This window comes from Mustelus asterias, chromosome 3 (genome assembly GCF_964213995.1).
Source record: "Mustelus asterias chromosome 3, sMusAst1.hap1.1, whole genome shotgun sequence".
NCBI lineage: Eukaryota > Metazoa > Chordata > Chondrichthyes > Carcharhiniformes > Triakidae > Mustelus > Mustelus asterias.
The window spans coordinates 63,711,952-63,731,832 of record NC_135803.1 but is presented as its reverse complement, the minus strand read 5'-3'; the positions used below and the strand labels follow the sequence as shown (position 1 = coordinate 63,731,832).

The window sequence follows — 19,881 nt, the reverse complement described above, 5'->3', positions numbered from 1 at the left end:
ACTCCACCAAAGGCTAAAATTGAACCCAAGTCCCTGGTGCTGTGAGGCAGCAGTGCTAACCACTGTGCCACCGTGCCGCTCACAAAGACGTGTAGTCGACAGAATTGAGAGATGTTCGTTCCCTGATGCCCTGTCTTCAACTGCCTACAAATTCAGCTAAACCAATGACAAAAAATCTTTCTACCTTAAAAGAGCTTCCAGTTGCTAAGCTACACCTGCATACTTCTGCTGGCTTATTTACTCTTTACGCCGTAGTCCCCTCTAAGCAGTATAGAAACACAATTGGAACTGAATCAACCCCCACACATGACACCTTTGTCCAGCATGAACCTAACTATAGGTTTTGTCCTTTCACAGAAACATTAAATTAAACTCACTTAAAACTATACCTTATTTCTAAAGTTTATCAATACAAATCCCTCAAAATTACCTATATTTTCCTAACATTCCCAACCACCATTTGTTGAGAGCCGATATCCACTTGCTTAATATACCTGTTGCATATTTCTATACATTGCTTTTAAAAGGCTTGATGAGGTTAAGTTATCCCAAGTAACACGTAGGGAAAGGGAACCACTGATATATTTGCACCTAATTACTAAATATTTTGCTGTGGTATAACAAGAGAGTACAAGAGGGTGGGAACGTTTTTGGCCTCCAATTTTAAATGCATTGATAATGTTATTTGTGTCTCTGTCTAGATTATGGACCAAGCTTTGTTGGTAGGAGCTCCTGTTATAGGACTGAATGACTCTGGAGGAGCACGTATTCAGGAAGGCATAGAGTCCTTAGCTGGTTATGCTGACATTTTCCTGGTGAGACTGAAAAGATTTTTCACACTATCAAAATACTTTTCCGGTTTTCAAATCTGGTTTTAGATTTTATTTTGAGTGGGAGGGAGAAGAAATAAGGAATTTGTATTTATTATATTTTTATTCCAGCTTCAAAAATACACTTTGAACAATATTAAGTGTACAATTGAAGGCATTTGCATGCAGGTTTTGCTTACCTGATGCATCAGTTGTAAATGATGACAGATTTATCATTTGTAAATACGAAATTCATTGTCATAGTATCTTCTATTTGGAGCTAATTATTTATTTTCACTCCCCATTCTCTGAGCTTGTATTTTAAAATATTTTATTCACAGGATATTGGTATACTGGCAAGACTTCTTTATTGCCCATCCTTATTTTCCCTTGAGAAGGTTGTGGTGGGCATTTTTAAATGATGTTGCACACTTCAAGGTCTTTCGAAGGATAATTAGGTGATGTACTCACAGGTATCTGCTAGCGCTGCTCTGCAACTACTCGAGTGGTCTGGGTAACACTTAGCTTTTGTTCCTCCAAATCTACTCTGGCTTGGACTAAAACCTACTAAATACAGGAGGAAATGTTTTGTGTTTTTTAAATTTATGATTTGGTCATGGGATGTGGATATAGCTGACAAGGCCCATATTATTGGTGGCTTTCTTGGTTATTTCAGAGAGCAGTTAAGAGATAGGCACATTGCTGAGAATCTGGAATCACAAACAACAAATAGACCAAACTGGGTAAGGGCGATAGGTTGTTTTCCCGAAAGGACATCCGTTAACTGGTTGAATGTTTGCAACAATCTAGTAGTTTAATCATCACCGCTACCAGTACTGGCTTTTTATTCAAGATTTATCTGCTTAACTGAATTTAAATTCGTAACTGTTGTAGTCGGATTTGAACTTGGTCTCCAGATTATTGGTTCAGGTTCTAGGTTGCCAGTCCAGTAATATAATCACTGTACTGCCATGGCCATATTGTGAATTTCAATGTGGAATTGTTACCACTTTGCATTTATCATATTTTCAGAATCTTATTGTGAATGCTGTAATGAAATATACTCTGCTACCAGGACAGAATTACTTTGGGGTGTGAAATTTAACATGGCAGTGGATGTCCTATGGCATTGTTTGCTAAGTAAGAGTTTTAACAACACCAGGTTAAAGTCCAACAGGTTTATTTGGTAGCAAATGCCATTAACTTTCAGAGCGCTGCTCCTTCGTCAGATGGAGTGAATATCTGCTCTCAAACAGGCCTGATAGCCAAGTTCCACACACGTGAGGATGGCCTAAACCGGGATCTTGGGTTTATGTCACACTATCAGTAACCCCCACAGCTTGCCTCCTGGACTTGCAGAATCTCACTGGCTGTCCTGTCTGGAGACAATACACATCTCTTTAACCTGTGCTTAATGCTCCCTCCACTCACATTGTCTGTATCTTTAAGACCTGGTTGGCTGTCGAGATTCGCATTCTAATCAGTATTCTCTAACTTGATTTTGTGTCTCTGTGCCCTGTTTGAGAGCAGATTTCCACTCCATCTGACGAAGGAGCAGAGCTCCGAAAGCTAATGGCATTTGCTACCAAATAAACCTGTTGGACTTTAACCTGGTGTTGTTAAAACTCTTACTGTGTTTACCCCAGTCCAACGCCGGCATCTCCACATCATTGTTTGCTAAGCCAGATCGTAGTGGTTCAATAAAGACAGACATTTTACATAATGTAACACAGAATGTATTCTGCTGGTAATGTCCATTTTGGCTGCAAAGTACAATTGTTATATAAACAGAGCTTCAAGTGATTTTATAATTATTTGGTTGGGAAATTTTGCAAATTGAATGCAGAACCTCTGGTCATGACCTAACAAAAACTGCAGCGATTCAAGAAGGCAGCTCACCATTATCTTCTGAAGGGCAATTAGGGATGGCAATAAATGCTGATCTTGCCAGCGATGCCCATATCCCATTAACGAATGGAAAAAAACCATTGGGACTTATTGGTCACTTTTATGTTCCAGGTGAGAAGTGCAGAGCATTTCAGGATAGTTTTCCTTAAACAAGGCCTGATGCTCACATACCACTTTCAAAAATGAATGAAATATTCATAAATAAATTCCCTCTCCCAAAAAAGCAAAATGTGTAGGGGTGTTTCTGGAGGCTGTTGTCAGTGCTGCTCAGTGGTTGGCTTTTGCAGGAAGGAATTTTCTTTGCAACTGTTCTCTTTCCCTCTGCCAAGTTGAGCTTGGCAAACCGACCATCAGGAATAATGTTTTGACTGCACTTTGGTTTTGATGAGTTTTGACCTACACCATGCTTTCTTGACTTCGTTGTTGTCTTGACGATGTTGTGCTTTTTGAAGATACGATTTTTCCTTGATTTTAAAATGGAATCCTATATCGACAATTGTGCTTTTTTTGAAAAAGCAGCCCAGACAGGCTGAGTTGCTATAAAACATGACTTCACATTCCACAAAGTTGAAATGAAATTGACAATCAACCCCCTGGGAAGCATCTTTTGACACACTGAGACTCCACAAATGTTTCTGAGAAGAGACATTAAAATTCAGTTACCTGTTCTGAAACAAGAACTGCTGCAGACATGAACTGATCAAGCCCCTCTGGAATATACAACCAGCAAAGTATTTCAAGGAAATTCATGTCAAGCAGGAGAGAAGAAGTGAAAAAGGACAATGCAGTACTGGAATAGACTGTTAGAGCTGTTTGTAAAGTGACCATTTTGAAAAGAAAATTACTGCGAACCATGATTTTGTTTTCAAATGTGGAAATCTGTGCCACATGACTGCATCCAGGAAAACAGCTGAGATAAACTTCCCCATTGTTGAAATCACTGCGCCAAGATCACTCAAGCTAATGTATTCTTCATATTTTTCTTTCAATGGACTGTAAAATCCTTATAAGCCTATTCTCCTACATAGACATCTGCACTTGTTCGCCTGGGTCCACCAACAAACCTATGTGACCACGCGAATGGTCTCACATTTCTCTCTAAGCTTGGAAATAGTTTCAATAAACTTAGCTTGTTCTTTGTTTAACCTAAGAAAACCTGTCTGAGTAATTCTCTGCAGCCTCAACATGTAAATAGCAGGTCATTTGCAAAATTGGCAAAGCACATCCTCCCTCAATTCTTAAAAGACAAACCCTCTTGAAGTCAAATAAGCACCAGAAGAATAGGGGAGTAATTTCATCTTCCTCAGCTTGTTGTAGCTATGTTTATGAAATTAATATACTTTGATTTTGTCATGCAATTTATTAAATAAAATGCACTTCAAAATATGCCACCAGTTTTTAAATATAGCTACATTTCATGTTCGGGTGGTGCACTTAACATAGTTGAGTTTATGGATAGATAAAACTGATTTTATCAACTACTGTAATGAAATAATCTTTCCAGAAGTGTAACGATTGTTGCATGGGTTGTGCTTAATTTGTCTTCCTACAGAATAGATGGTGTGGCTTTTTTTGGACAAGTTCACCAACACAATAGTAAAGTGTTTTTAATATCTTACAGAGAAACGTACTGTCCTCCGGAGTCATTCCTCAGATATCCCTTATAATGGGTCCCTGTGCTGGCGGTGCTGTCTACTCACCTGCTTTAACAGACTTTACATTTATGGTGAAGGTAATGTACATTGGTCATGATTCAACTAACACTTTGCTGTTTTCTGTGTCTTTAGTAGCCAAGACACCATATCAAATATTTTTAGATACATTTTTTTTTTCTTGCCATACCAAGATGATGAGCGAAAGTCGTTGGGATTTGTGAAACAGATTTATTTTCTCTGCCGTATTATGCACGACAGTTCACCACATAATGGTACTGGCCATACAATTCCGCGTTCTGAAGGGAAATTATGAAATCTGGAGCGGTCACTGACTTTATTTTCCTGTAAACTGTTCTGGCACATTTGTGCACTCAACATGCTAAATGATTTAAAAGGATGGTTGAAGCAAATGTGCTTTAGGGCAAGAAATTATCTGAAGATTTGTAAGCATTTCAAAAAAGAAAAAAAGTGTCCCACAATTTCATGGTCTTTTGAAAGGAAGACTCGGTTCTGCCAGGGTGTCTAAGTTGTTTGAACTGGTGGATGCTAATGGAGGAGGAGGATAGAAAATTCAGTGTAAAGTCAATGGCAAGTCAATTTGAAAGCTTCAGCAGTTCGATTGTCATCCCTGTTTTTCCTGCCCCGTTCCCCAGCTTCAGCTTTGTTTAACCGGTCTTGTTTGTTTTGTTTAAAACTAATTTGCCAATCTTTGATACACAAGAAAATATGAATAATTTATTTGTACCATCCTTTCGCATGGTTGGGTCTATACAGAGAATGTTGGTGAAGGAGCGTAATTAAATTGGCAAACGTAACCATGACACTGTCCACGTTAACACACGAAGAATAGTTACCATGGGGCTAGGTTGCAAGCTGCTGATGCCTATGCTGCTGTACTCCAGCAAGAATCTTTATATAAGCTGAAAAAGGATGGAAATTGGGAAAATGGGAAATTAATGGTCATTGATAAGATTGCCTCAGCTCCAATCTCAACTCCAATTAAATGAAATACTAATATAAAGAAATTACTTATATTTTCCCAGCCTGATATTTACAGATAGCTTTTTAATGATTTTGACAGGTACCAATAGACCAAGAAATAAAAAATGAAAGGTATGGGAGGACACAAAAGCAAACGAGCAAGCTTTTTTGGTATGTAAAAAAGAGATTAGTAAAGCAAGTATTGGTCCTTTAGAGACAGTGTTTGGAGAAATTATAATGGGGAATACAGAAATGGCAGAGACATGAAGCAAATACTTTCTACCATAAAGGCAGATACATACAAAACATTCCTGAAATATTGGGGAACCAAGGGTCTACTGACATTAAGAGGACTTACTTGTGTTGGTAAGGAATTCATACTGGAGAAACTAATGGGACCAAACACCAATAAGTGCTTTGAACCCAACATTAGACATTGTATAGTAGACATTTTAAAGGAGATGACTAGAGAAATAGTGGATAGACCGGTTTTGATTTTCCAGAATTCTCTCTATTCTAGAATGATCCCTGTGGATTGGCAGGTAGCAAATGTAAACCCTCAAGAAAGAAAAGAATAGAAGAAACAGGAAACCATAGGGCTGTTAGCCTGACGTCAATTGTAGGGAAAGTGCAAGAATTCAATATTAGCAACAGGATTATGGATTTATGAAAAAAAAATCAAGCTGTGAAGTTATCCACTTTGGAAGGAAAAAGAGAAGCAGAACAATATGTAAAATGTGAGAGACTGGGAAATTTGATATTCAGAGCGTCCTCCGTGTTCTTGTACACGAATTGCAGAAAGTTAACATCGAGGTACAGCAAGCAATCAGGGAAGTGAGTAATATATTAACCTTCATTGAAAAGGGATTTGTGAACAAGAATCAAGAAGTGTCGTGCAATAATATAGAAACGTTGTGAGACCTGGAGCACTACAACTCGGTCTCCTCAGCTAAGGAAGGGTCTTGGAGGGAGTGCAATGAAGAGTTCGCTTGACTGATTACTGGGATAAGAGGATGTCAAGTAGTCAGCCCTATATTTTCTAGAGTATAGAAGATTGAGAAGTGATCTCATTGAAACAAATTCCTGTGGGTGCTTCATAGAGTAGATGCTGGAAGAATGTTTTCCCTGGCATGGCGGACTAGAATTGGAGATTAGAGTCTTAATAAGTGGTCAACCATTTAGGACAGAGCTGAGGATTGTTTTCACTCAGTGTGCATCTTTGAGATTCTCAATTGCAGAGAACGGTGGATGTTCACTTTATCCAAGATAAAAATTGATTGACTCTTGAATACGAAGGGAATCAAGTGAAATCAAATAGTGCAAGAAGGTGGAGTTGAGGTGATGCTCAGCCATGATCTTGGTGAGTGATGGAGCAAGATCAAAGGGTCAAATGACCTCTGCCTCCTACGTCTGGATGGCTGGAATATGGGTTAGCATGGCTGGAAGCTCTTTCATACAAGTCACTTTGGCCCTGTATCTTTTGAAGCAGTGCCAATTTGTCAACGTTGGTTACTTATGCATAACAAATGATGTCCTCCTTGGATTTTCAAGATGTTGTGGAACATGGAACGAAAGCAAGTGTCTGCTTTTGTATACAAAGCATTGTTGGGTAAAATACTGATTTTACTACTTTTGCATAAGCAAATTACTGTACAAAATAGCAGGAATCTAAGGTCAGGCAGGGAAATGTCGGAAGCAGCAGTTGCTTTGTGAAAATGCAGGGTAAGTTGTTATCCACTTTCGAGGATTGGCTTAATATTTGATTAATAAGGAGGATCTGTGGTTTTTCCAGGTTCTACATTATTGAAGTTCTTCTCCAGCTTTTTATTTTTACACTCCAGATTTTCCTTGTGTTGCTAACTTGCACATAAATGTTAACCTGGGTCTGGTGCAATGACAGTGTGTTAGTGCTGCGTTTTTATTTTACAGTTTTGAGTCCATCTTCCAAGATTGTTTTGTGATGTCGAACCAGAATTACATTTTTTTTAAACAAAGAAAGATGTGTGATAATACTGAATGGGTGGAAGGTGCTGTTATCCCCTCGCCCCTCTTTTTAAAACTGTCAGTATATTCATGCAGTATTTTCCTTTTTAAATCAGAGTTGACAATAATTAGATTGGTTTTGTGATTTTCTTTCATGTTGCAGGATACCTCGTATTTGTTCATCACTGGCCCTGATGTGGTGAAATCTGTTACAAATGAGGATGTGACTCAGGAAGATCTTGGTGGTGCTAAAACACACACTGCAGTCTCAGGTTAGATGGCATTCATTTCCAGAGGAAACCTTTTTACTAAGCATATACTGTACTCTAAAGTGTCAACCTAACTTTGAGTGATCTATATTTTGGACTTTAAATGCACTGAATTCCTGGTTACCATTTATTTTACTCAGGCATTGGGGTTATCACATCCTCTTAAGTTCAGATCTTATTTCAGCTGCATTTAGATTCTGATTTTAATTTCAGTGGAGAATGGACTGTGATTTGTATGACTCAATACCATGCCCTAGTGCTTCCCAAATCTTTTCCTGGTATGATCCCATTTTAAGACAGTTTCCAATTGCACCCAGGACCATTCCTGTTGTTGTTTTATTTTGTTGGACATGCGAAAATTTCAAAAATGATCATAAATATTTGCACTTAACGTTGCTACCAGCTGAGTCAGAAGGTGCACTAACCTGATGAAGCATTATCTTAAACATCATGTGCTGATTACAGCTTTCTGTATGTAAAATGGACATCAACTTCATGTGCCTCAAGATTAACAAATAGTTCTTCCCAAAGACTCTTGATCGGTGGATTGGTGCAGCATCGATTTTATTCTAGTGTGACATCACTGGTTAGATTGATCTTATTAATAGGAACAATGATCAGTGATGGGTTTAAAAAAAAACTGCCATTATTGTCTCTGCTACAATTTCTTGAGGACCCTTATGAAGTATTACACAAACCATGACATATATCGCGACATAAATTTGTAATTTGTCTCTGTAGTAATAGTAACCATTTCTTTATTGTGAAGCACCAGCACTGGATTTTTAGTAACATTAAATATGTTTATGCTGCAGGTGTTGCACACAAGGCTTTTGAAAATGATGTTGATGCCTTATTGAACTTGAGAGAGTTTTTTAATTTTATACCTCTGAATAATAAAGAACCCCCTCCTATCAGGGAGTGTCAGGATCCCTGGTAAGTGAAAGAATCAAGTTTCACATGATACCCTACACTTCAATACAAAATCATAGAAGATTTAATACACTACAGTGGTTTGTCAAACTGATTTCCCAGCATTTTAATTACAGCGATCCCACACACCATCCTCTGATGTCCTGAATATGAATTGTGGTTCATATTCTGATGGGGAATCCATACGATTTGCATAAGTTATATTAGTTTGTACGTCGATTACAGCTGTTGCATTCTAGATATAAACATCAACTGACCTTAAGGTGGAGTCGTGACCTTTTAGCAGCATCGTTTGTGGCATCGTAAAATGCTCATATCCTTATAAAATAACATATTGGCCAATTCCTCTATGAGCCTTGGGAAATTTGCTGTTGCATTAATGTTGCTTACCAGTGTTCAGAGATGCACAAGATGATGCACACAGTGAAATTAGAAAGGGAGCATTGATAATGGCCAGGCAAGTGTGGCATGAAATGCCTTACATGTTGCGTTTTATCCAGGGTGTAAATTATGTGATTGACCAAAGGAAAAATGGATTTCTCGTAAGATATGGAAAATGAAAATGCAAAGGTGGCATGGTTACTTGCAGAGGTCATTAAACGTATAACAATTCTGCCAAGACTTTTCATTTGCTACTAAAATTCCTGGTTGGTCTTACGAGTACACCTTTTGAAAACTTGGCTGGACCTTCATTTATAGTAAGGGGCTGTGCCATATACCTGGGGCTGTTGAAATGATTGAACTGAGGTCGACTGATTTTTGTTTTGTTAGGTAAGGAATATGAAGGAAAGTCAAGTAAATGGTGTTGAGGTACAGATTAACCATGATCTAACATGGGAGCTGAGTGATCCACTGTTAATTGTTATTCCAATAAATTTTGCACAAACATACAAATTAGCAGCAGGAGTCGGGTACTTGGCCTCTCAAGCATGCTGTGCCATTCAGTATGATATTGGCTGATCTGATTGTAACCTCTTGCCAACCCCCGATAACCTTTCACTCCTTTTGTTTATTAAGAATTTATCTACTTCCGCCTTAAAAATATTCTCAGACTCTGCTTCCATTGCCTTTTGAGGAAGAGAGACTTGCAACCCTCAGAAAAGAAAAATCTCCTCATCTTTGCCTTAAATTGTATTTTTAATCAGTGACCCCGGTTCTAGATTCTCCAGTGAGAGGACACATCTTCTCCACATCCACCCTGTCGATACTCCTCAGGATCTTTAAGGTTTCAATCAAGTTGCCTCTTATTCTACTACAAGCCTAGCCTGTCCAACCTTTTCTCGTAAGACAGTTTTGTGCTGCGATAGTTAAAAGCAAAGACATGTATCTATCAATCTCTCTCTTTCTCGCTCTCTGTAACTCTCACCTTGTAGATAAATTTCAGACTGATAGGTCCGGAGCCAGTTGTCATGGTGGCAGCTGCTGAGGAGGAGGTGGAGAGAGTCGTACGGCCACTGCAAGACCAGCCAGTGGCAGAACCTGCAGAGGGAGGGCAGGGGGCTGCTGGTGAGGCCCAGGAAGTGAGAGTGTGATTTCCCACAGTGGGGAGGGGGGGCTGCAGGAGGATGCTGAAATGGAGGGTCTACAGGACAAGGAGATTCTTATCTGAGGCCATGTGCCTATGCTGGCAGAGCCAGCGCAAGGAGATGGTGCGGCATCTGAGAGAGGTTCTGGCAGACCTGGAGAAGGGAGGGCACCTGCTCCCCGTGGAAGTCAAAGGGAGGGCAGCTCTTAACTTCTATGCCACAGGATCGTTGCAGGTACCCAGTGGCACACACAGATGTGCGTGCCAGTTCGCAGATGCCTTTTGCGTTCAGGCAGGCCAATGCATCAAGTTTGATGTTGGCCAGGTGCAGCAGGAAGCCCGGGCTGCAGGCTTCGCCACCATCGCTGGAGTGCCCCATGTGCAGGGGTCTGTGGATGGGACGCACATCGCTCTGTGTTCCCCGCGAGGTGACGGGCAACCATTTATCAACAGGAAGGGCTTCCACTCACTAAACCTTGCAGATTGTTTGTTACCATAGGCTGATCATTTTGCAGTTGTGCGCATGGCACCCAGGGAGTGTCGATGACAGCTATGTCCTGAGGCGCTCAGACATCCCTGGGCTATTTGAAGGCCAGCCCAGGCTGCCAGGATGGCTCATGAGGGACAAAGGCTACTTGCTGAGGTCATGACACTAGTGTGGAGGCCTGAGACTGAGGCAGAGACCCACACTGCCACTGAGTCCATTACTCGCAACGGCGGGGGGGGGGGAGGATGGCGACACCAGAAGGACCCAGAGCATCAGGATCATCCCCTCTAAGAAAGGACACATGTTAGTGGAAGGGAGGGAAAAAAGGCATGGCACCTACTTCAAAGAAGACCTTAGGAATAGCATTCAGCTGATGCTCACTTGCATGCGGACGCTGACCTGGCTGTCTGTGACCATTCTCTGCTTCACTTTCCCTGCCAGCTCCAGGACTCACTGCTCAGACCCTGTGAGCAGGTGCAGCTCGGGTACTCCACCACCAATTTTCTCCCCCTCTTGGCGGCTATGTGCGGTTTTCTCCTGTGGGGAGACAAAAGGGATTGAAAGCATGATGTATGGAAGGGCATGAGGGGCAATGTGTGTTGCGGGTAGGGCACTCGGATGGGTCATTTTGGGACAATGCCTCCCCATTGTGGGGTACTGATTGGGGAGTTCCACAGGGGTTGAAGGCAGTGCTGGGGCGGGGGCAGTTGGTGCTGTCTGGGGGTAGTTTCACATTGTAAGTGCAGCACGTGTACTGGTTTCAAAATGGATGCTCACTCGCCCTTGCTGCCCGAAGAAGGTCGTTCATCTTTTTCCGGCACTCATCTCCAGAACGATGTGCCAGTGCCCTGGCGCTTACAGCTGCAGCCACAGCCTCCCAGATGGCATTGGCTGCGTGACCCGTTCGGCGGCAGCCCTCAGTGGGGTTGAGTAGCTGGCGCTTTTCCTCCACGGCATCCAGCAGGCAGGTCTGTTCAGCCTCAGGGAATCTGGGAGCACTTCTCCTGTTTGCCATCTTCCAGGTGTGACTGCCTGTGTGTCCATACCTACAGCCCATATACAGCTCTGCCTTGTTAAGGGAGTCATGATTTGGAGATGCCGGTGTTGGACAGGGGTAAATCTCAGGATTGCTGCCTGTGCCACGGGAAGGTGACGGCAGGAATGGAATAAGGTGGAGAATGAATGTGTGGCTGAGGGACTGGTGCAGGGGGCAGGGATTCAGGTTTCTGGACCATTGGGACCTCTTTAGGGGCAGGTGTGACCTGTACACAAAACACGGGTGGCACTTGAATCCCAGGGGGACCAATATCCTGGCGGGTAGGTTGGCTAAGGCTACTGGGGAGAGTTTAAACTAGATAGGTTGGGGGGAGGGGATCGAGACGAGGTGACTGGGAGCGAGGAAGTTAGCTCGCAAACAGAAGGGTTATAGACAGTGCAAGAGGGAGGATGGACGGGGGATAGAGAAGGGGAAAGCTCGGACCAAAGGATTGAGATGTGTTTACTTTAATGCCAGGAGTATAGTGAATAAAGGGGATGAGCTTAGAGCGTGGATTGATGCCTGGAAGTGTGATGTGGTGGCCATTACGGAGACTTGGATGTCTCAGGGACAGGACTGGATACTCCAGGTGCCGGGATTCAGATGTTTCAGGAAGGACAGGGAGGGAGGCAAGAGAGGGGGTGGAGTGGCACTGCTGATCAGGGATAGTGTCACAGCTGTAGAGAAGGTGTATGCTGTGGAGGGATTGTCTACAGAGTCTCTGTGGGTGGAAGTTCGGAGTGGAAAGGGGTCGATCACTTTGCTGGGAGTTTTCTATAGGCCGCCCAATAGTAACGGAGGTGGAGGAGCAGATAGGGAAACAGATCCTGGAGAGTTGCAATAATAGCAGAGTTGTTGTGATGGGAGACTTTAATTTCCCAAACATAGATTGGAATATCCCTAGGGTAAGGGGATTGGATGGGGAAGAGTTCGTTAGGTGTGTTCAGGAGGGTTTCCTGACACAGCATGTGGACAAGCCTACAAAAGGAGAGGCTGTACTTGATCTGATACTGACCAATGAACCTGGACAGGTGTCAGATCTCTCAGTGGGAGAGCATCTTGGGGATAGCGACCATAACTGTATCTCCTTTATGCTTGCATTGGAAAAAGAGAGGATCAGGCAAGCTAGGAAAGCGTTTATATGGAGTAAGGGGAAATATGAAGACATAAGGCAGCAAATTAGAGGAGTAAATTGGAAGGAGGTATTCTCAGGGAAATGTACTGAAGAGAGGTGGCAGTTTTTCAAGGAATGTCTGCCTAGAGTTCTCCAGGACAACGTTCCGAGCAGACAGGGAGGAGTTGGTAGGTTAAAGGAACCGTGGTGCATGAAAGCTGTGCAGGACCTAGTCGAGAAGAAAAGGAAAGCATACAAAAGGTTCAGAGAGCTTGGCGAAGATAGGGATCTAGATGAGTATACGGCTTGTAGGAAGGGACTAAAGAAGGAAATTAGGAGAGCCAGAAGGGGTCCCGAGAAGGCCTTGGCAGGTAGGATTAAGGAAAACCCTAAGGTGTTCTATAAATATGTGAAGAGTAAAAGGATGAGACGTGAAGGAATAGGGCCTATAAAAGGTGAAGGCGGGAAAATCTGTACGAACAGTAGAAATGGCAGAGGTGCTTAATGAGTATTTTGCCTCGGTTTTCACAGAGAAGGACCTGGGTGGATGTACTGTGGGCTTGCGGTGGACTGAAAGGATTGAGTATGTGGACTTTAACAAAGAGGTTGTGCTGGAATCTTTGAATGGCATCAAGATAGATAAGTCACCGGGTCCGGATGGGATGTACCCCAGGTTATTGTGGGAGGCGAGGGAAGAGATTGCAGAGCCTCTGGCGATGATCTTTTTGTCGTCGATGGAGACGGGAGAGGTGCCAGAGGATTGGAGGATTGCAGATGTGGTTCCTATTTAAAAGCTTAATCTGAGTTTGTTTATTTGGTTTGCCCTAAAAAGAGGTCAAGAAGGGGAATAAGGATAGCCCAGGTAATTACCGACCGGTGAGTCTAACCTCAGTGGTTGGTAAGCTGATGGAGAAGATCCTGAGGGACAAGATTTATGAGCATTTAGAGAGGTTTAGTATGCTCAAGAATACTCAGCATAGCTTTGTCAAAGGCAGATCGTGCCTTACGAGCCTGGTGGAGTTCTTCGAAAATGTGACTAAACACATTGACGAAGGGAAAGCGGTAGATGTGGTTTATATGGATTTTAGCAAGGCGTTCGATAAGGTCCCCCATGCAAGGCTTCTAGAAAAAGTGAGAGGGCATGGGATCCAAGGGGCTGCTGCCCTGTGGATCCAGAACTGGCTTGCCCAAAGGAGGCAGAGAGCGTGTATAGATGGGTCTTTTTCTAATTGGAGGTCGGTCACCAGTGGTGTGCCCCAGGGATCTGTTTTGGGACCCTTGCTGTTTGTCATTTTCATAAATGACCTGGATGAGGAAGTGGAGGGATGGGTTGGTAAGTTTGCCGACGACACAAAGGTTGGTGGGGTTGTGGATAGTCTGGAGGGATGTCAGAAGTTACAGAGGGACATAGATAGGATGCAAGACTAGGCGGAGAAGTGGCAGATGGACTTCAACCCAGATAAATGCGTAGTGGTCCATTTTGGCAGGTCAAATGGGATGAAGGAGTACAATATAAAGGGAAAGATTCTTAGTACTGTAGAGGATCAGAAGGACCTTGGGGTCCGGGTCCATATGACTCGAAAACTGGCCCCGCAGGTGGAGGAGGTGGTTAAGAAGGTGTATGGTGTGCTGGCCTTTATCAATCGAGGGATTGAGTTTAGGAGTCCGAGGATAATGATGCATCTATATAAGACCCTCGTCAGACCCCACTTGGAGTACTGTGCTCGGTTCTGGTCGCTTCATTACAGGAAGGATGTGGAAATGATTGAAAGGGTGCAGAGGAGATTTACAAGGATGTTGCCTGGATTGGTTGGCATGCCTTATGAGGATAGGCTGAGGGAGCTCGGTCTTTCCTCCTTGGAGAGACGTAGGATGAGAGGAGACCTAATAGAGGTATATAAGATGTTGAGAGGCATAGATCGAGTGGACTCTGAGGCTTTTTCCCAGGGCGGAAATGGCTGCTACAAGAGGACACAGGTTTAAGGTGCTGGGGGGTAGCTACAGGGGAAATGTTCGGGGGAAGTTTTTCACACAGAGGGTGGTGGGCGAGTGGAATCGGCTGCCGTCAGTGGTGGTGGAGGCAAACTCAATAGGGTCTTTTAAGAGACTCCTGGATGAGTACATGGGACTTAATAGGATGGAGGGTTATAGGCAGGCCTAAAAGGTCGGGATATGTTCGGCACAACTTGTGGGGCCGAAGGGCCTGTTTTGTGCTGTAGTTTTTCTATGTTTCTCAACACAGTAAGAAGTTTCTCAACCACCAGGTTAAAAAAGTCCAACAGGTTTATTTGGTAGCAAAAGCCACTAGCTTTTGGAGCGCTGCCCCTTCGTCAGCGCTCCGAAAGCTAGTGACGTTTGCTACCAAATAAACCTGTTGGACTTTTTTAACCTGGTGCTGAGAGACTTCATACTGTTGTTAAGGGAGTCCAGGTGCAGTCAGCTTGGGCCACTCATGGGCCCATTAGTTTAATTTCATGATGAATAATATACAGGCAACCTGGTTTCAATAGAGGGTGAGCCATCTCCAACCGAACACAAGGTACAATGCTTGGGGGGGGGGGGCAAGAGAATGCTCAAGGGTCTCACTCAACGAGGGGGAATGTTGCATGGCAGCCCAGCGCTCTGTGTGAAAAGCAGCAGTGATGCCAGCACTCTGGGTGAACGGGGGATGGGGAGCCAATGGCGGTTGTGGGAGGCCAGCGACCTGAATGCTGGGAGGATTTGTTTAGCGATCTCCTACAATCGGCACATGTGCGAGGGCCCGCTCAGCGCACTGATTTCAGCCTCTTCAGTGGGAATAGACCCACCCATCACTTTTCAGCATGATTCACGCCAGTGCACTCTGCAGTGCTCAGTGTGGGAGATTCATTTTGAAAATCTCGTTGAAAAAATTGGCGGGATTTACTCCAGTTTTTACGCGAATTTGAGTGTTAAAATTCTTTAGGGAGAATCCCAGCCAGCTTTTATTAGGAACGGACTGGTCCGTGGTTAAAGGTTGCCCTCTAGTGGCTGCTGGAAAAAATATTTCTCTGGCGTCCAACGGTGTGTTTTCCCACCACTTATAAGGGAAAGGATGTCACCTAGTGGCCATTTGAGTTGTACACTTTTACCAGGTTGTAGCTGGAATCTTTGTACAGATGACCCTTTTTAACTTTGAAAATAAAGACATTTTTGTAACCATGGACTTCTATAGATGCACACTGATTATTTACATGAAAGGAATAAATATTTAGGTGGAAATTTGCTGCTGCTCGCGGTTGGATCATGCCCACCATCCCAATGGTTGCCCTATAGCAATTTAAAGCTGGGAGGAGCATTAAATGTTTAAAGGTGAGACTTCTGCTCCTTTCTCAGGACCTCCTGTCCAAGAGAGCTGGCAGCTTTGTAGACCCACCAGCACCCGCCATTAGCAGTGGCCACTGTTGGGACGACAGGCAGTCCCATCAGCCCTAAAACCCAGGTAAGTCTGGGATTGCAGGACTGTGAGGAGGCAGTTGGTGGAGGGCAGGGGGGGTGTTGGGAAACCAGGTTCAAGAGACCAGGACATGGGTTAAAAAGGAGGGGATGGGGTGTGGTGAGGATCTTGGGTGGAAGTCTGGGGAGTGCCTCTGCTGGACTCGGAGAATCAGCAAAGGAGGTTCTTCCCCACCCATTTGCCCTGCGAAAGGCTTCCTACATGGTGTGGATCTTGTGGGGTTCTGTGGATGATTGCATCAACATCATGTCCTTAAGGGAAACTTGGCTGAGGGATGACACTTTTACCACCATTGGTGGCTGTGCCTTCAGTTGCCTGAGTCCCACACTCTGGGATACCCTCCCTCTACCCCTCTGGCTGGCTTTTCTCCTTTAAGACACTCCTCAAAACCTACCTCTGTGACCAATCCTTTGGCCTATTATCTCCTTTGTGGTTGAGTGTCATACTTTGTTTTATAATGCTCCTGTGAAGTTCCTTGCATGGGCTGTCTCATCACAATATAAATGTAAGTTGTTTTCTTTTAAATATTTTCTTGTGAATGTACCAAGTGTCACCGTCATTCCCTCATCGCTGACACATTGTCAGTATTGCATAACGTCTACAAGATGCAAAAAAGGTTTGACGGGTTGGGCTGTAACCTTTGGAGTTTAAAAGAATAAGTGTTGACCTTTATTGAAATATATAGAACCTGAGGGGACTTGACAGGGTCAATGCTGAAAGGATGTTACCCCTTGTGGGAGAAACTAGAACTAGGGACACAAATAAGAGGTCTCCCATTTAAGATGAAGGTATTATTTCTGAGGGTGGTCTATCGAATGTTCTTTTCCCCTGCAGAGAGGCTGTGTTAGGTAGATTCTTTACGGACAAGGTATATGGGGTAGACAAGAAAGTAGAGGCAGAGCAGGCTCAAGGGGCCAAATGCCCTATTTCAGCTCTGAATTTGTAGCTTTGTATGTATTGCCTGCACTAAACATGATTCTGAATTGTAATCCAACAGCATTAGTTCAGGGTGATGTACAAACCATTATATACTCATTCTGTGCTTTTTGGGTTGCAGTGGTTCCCATGCTTTGAATGAATTGAGTATAGTATCATTGGTTTCAAATTGGAACATTCCATTCTAAAGTTAAGTCCAATACGTGGATTGATTTGGAGGGGAAGATTGAATGTCTTGCTAAAATAAATTAAAACCGAATTAGCAAAAAATCATTAACTGAGGCCACTTTATGAAGACCTGAATCTTTTTTGTTCAAAATTGTTGTTGAAGGGAGAGGATAAAAGAATTGTTTGCAATCTCTTAAATCTGTAATTGAATATAATTTACAATAGTGAGCATTTAGAAATACATGAGTCATATCAAGGACAGCCAACATGGGATTGTTAAAGGTAAGTTGTGTTGACAACTTCAGTAGAATATTTCAAAGCAGTAACTAATTTAATAAAGGTTTTGGATGTTCAGGAGGAATTTAATATATTTAATGTAGTTAAATATGAGGTGAAACACTTTAGGAGGAAAGACGAGGCTGGGAGTAGATAATGGGAACAGACTTGAGAGACCTAGGGTTCAAGTACTTAGTTCTCTGAAAGTGGAATTGCAGTTTGATTAAGCTTTTTTTTTAAAAGATACATTCTGGGTTCTGTGTGCAGTTTTGTCTGTCTCCTTATAAAAGGTAATTAATGCCATAGTGTGTACAATGTAGATCCATCACGAACAAGGATTGGAAACTCGTTATGAAAAGAGACATTGGGACTATTTCCATTGAAGTAGATAAATTGGTGAGGAAATTCTGCAGATTTTTAAAAATTATAATTAAAATGACCCCTGAAATTGAGAAGAGGTTAGGAAAATTTTATTTACAGGATTGTTGGAGAATAGAATGCTACTCCACAGGAAGTGATTGAGTCAGAGACCATTGTACCTTTTGAGGGCAAATTATTTGAAACTGATAAAGATACCGTTGGGATGGGGGGTTCGGAGGGAAAGAGGGGTAGTGGGATTAATTTTGAATCACAGGAGCTAAGAGCGAGCACAGCCGGGATGGCCTCCTATGCTGTAAATCTCTGACTCTTGGACAAAATTGCTGTTGGTATGTTATGCTGTGAGGAAAAGTCTTCATTTTGAGAATGATGGTAGATAATCAAGAAGGTCGATCATAGAAATATGAGTAATTAATATTTCACTATGCATAGGTGGTTGAGAAGTATTAAAAATTCTACTTCTGTCCTTTTGCTCCTCAAAGTGATCGGTTGGTGCCGAGTCTGGATACAGTGGTTCCTCTGGAATCCACAAAAGCATATGATATGTTGGATATCATCAGTGCGGTAAGATGTTTGATTTTAATTTCTCAGTATTCCTGTAAAACACAATCCACTCCCAAAACACAGGGTGCAAGGTTGTTTGCTGAAGGGATTGTGTGTTTTCAGATAGTCTCCATACCAAGAGAGGGGAATTTCCAATTTTTACCTTTTCTGCACATTAGCAAATTGTAAAACCTCAGAAGTATAACATCAGAAACTTTCAAATTTGGTTTTATCGAGGATGCAATTTGTAAAATAAGTTGTGTTTTATCTATAACAGGAGTGGGCCATTCAGCCCCTCAAACGTGTTCTGCTGTCCATCGATCATGGTTGATCTGTATTGTAACTATCTATCTGCTTTGGTTCCATAAGTCTTAATACCTTATTTCCTAATGAAACTATGTCAGTCTCACTTTTGAAACCTTCAGCCATCTAGCCTCAATATAGCTTTTTGGGGGACATTTTTTCCACTGCCCTTATGTAAATATGTGCCTCCTAACATCATTCCTGAACATTCTGGCTTTGATTTCAAGGTTATGCCCCTAGTTCTGGAGTCCCCCACCAGAAAATAGGGTAAATAGAAATAATCTAACAAAGCTTGATTGGTACCCATCCATCTCGGTAAACATAACTGCCATCTACAAGATACACTGCAGTAACTCACCAAGGTTCCTTCGACAGTACCTTCTAAACCCATCACCTTTATCATCTAGAAGATCAAGGGAAGCAGATGCACGGGTAACACTAGTACCCTTCATTCCCCTCCAAGTCTTACACATCTTGACTTGAAACTATATTGTTGTTCCTTCACTGCAACTGAGTCAAAATTCCAGAACTCCCTAATAGCACAGTAGGCACACCTACACCAGATGGACCGCAGCAATTCAAAAAAGGAACTCTCAATCACTTTGAGGACATTTAGGATTGGGAAATAAATGCTGGCTTGCATCACAAGAACAAGTTTTAAAAATTCTTTAACATCTGAAGCACTCCAGTTCGATCAAACTTTTAATCTTCTGTATTCAAGCAAATGCAAACCTATTTTGTGCAACTTGTCATCTTAATTTAACCTTGTGTGTGTAAATGCACAAGTGCAGTAAATAATATTGGTGAACTGAAGACACAAGTAGTCATGTGGTTAAGATGTCGTGACTCAAACAAGGAGAGAAATGAACACTTGCATTCATTCTGGAAATATAAGGAAGGAAGGACTGGGATGGGGCAAGAATCAAAGACTTGATTTGATAATTAATGGACAATAGAGGAGCTGTTACTCTGCTGGGTTTATACCATCAGCCAGTAAGGGCTGAATTCTCCCATTTTGAGACTGAGTGCAATGGTAGGTGCAGGAACGTGGCGTGTTTCCTGCTGTGGAGGTCGGCTGAAAAACACATCAAATCTTCCAGCC

The 19,881-nt window shown here is 42.6% G+C and overlaps 1 protein-coding gene across 1 annotated transcript in view; it reads left to right on the top strand.

Moving 5' to 3' along the window:
• pccb (propionyl-CoA carboxylase subunit beta) overlaps positions 1 to 19,881 on the top strand; it is a 54,392-nt gene that overhangs the window by 15,925 nt on the left and 18,586 nt on the right. The window contains exons 5-9 of the mRNA XM_078209061.1: positions 702 to 815; positions 4,339 to 4,449; positions 7,500 to 7,608; positions 8,421 to 8,541; positions 18,416 to 18,497. Coding sequence (XP_078065187.1) covers positions 702 to 815; positions 4,339 to 4,449; positions 7,500 to 7,608; positions 8,421 to 8,541; positions 18,416 to 18,497 — 537 coding nt within the window. The remainder of the gene's footprint in view (positions 1 to 701; positions 816 to 4,338; positions 4,450 to 7,499; positions 7,609 to 8,420; positions 8,542 to 18,415; positions 18,498 to 19,881) is intronic.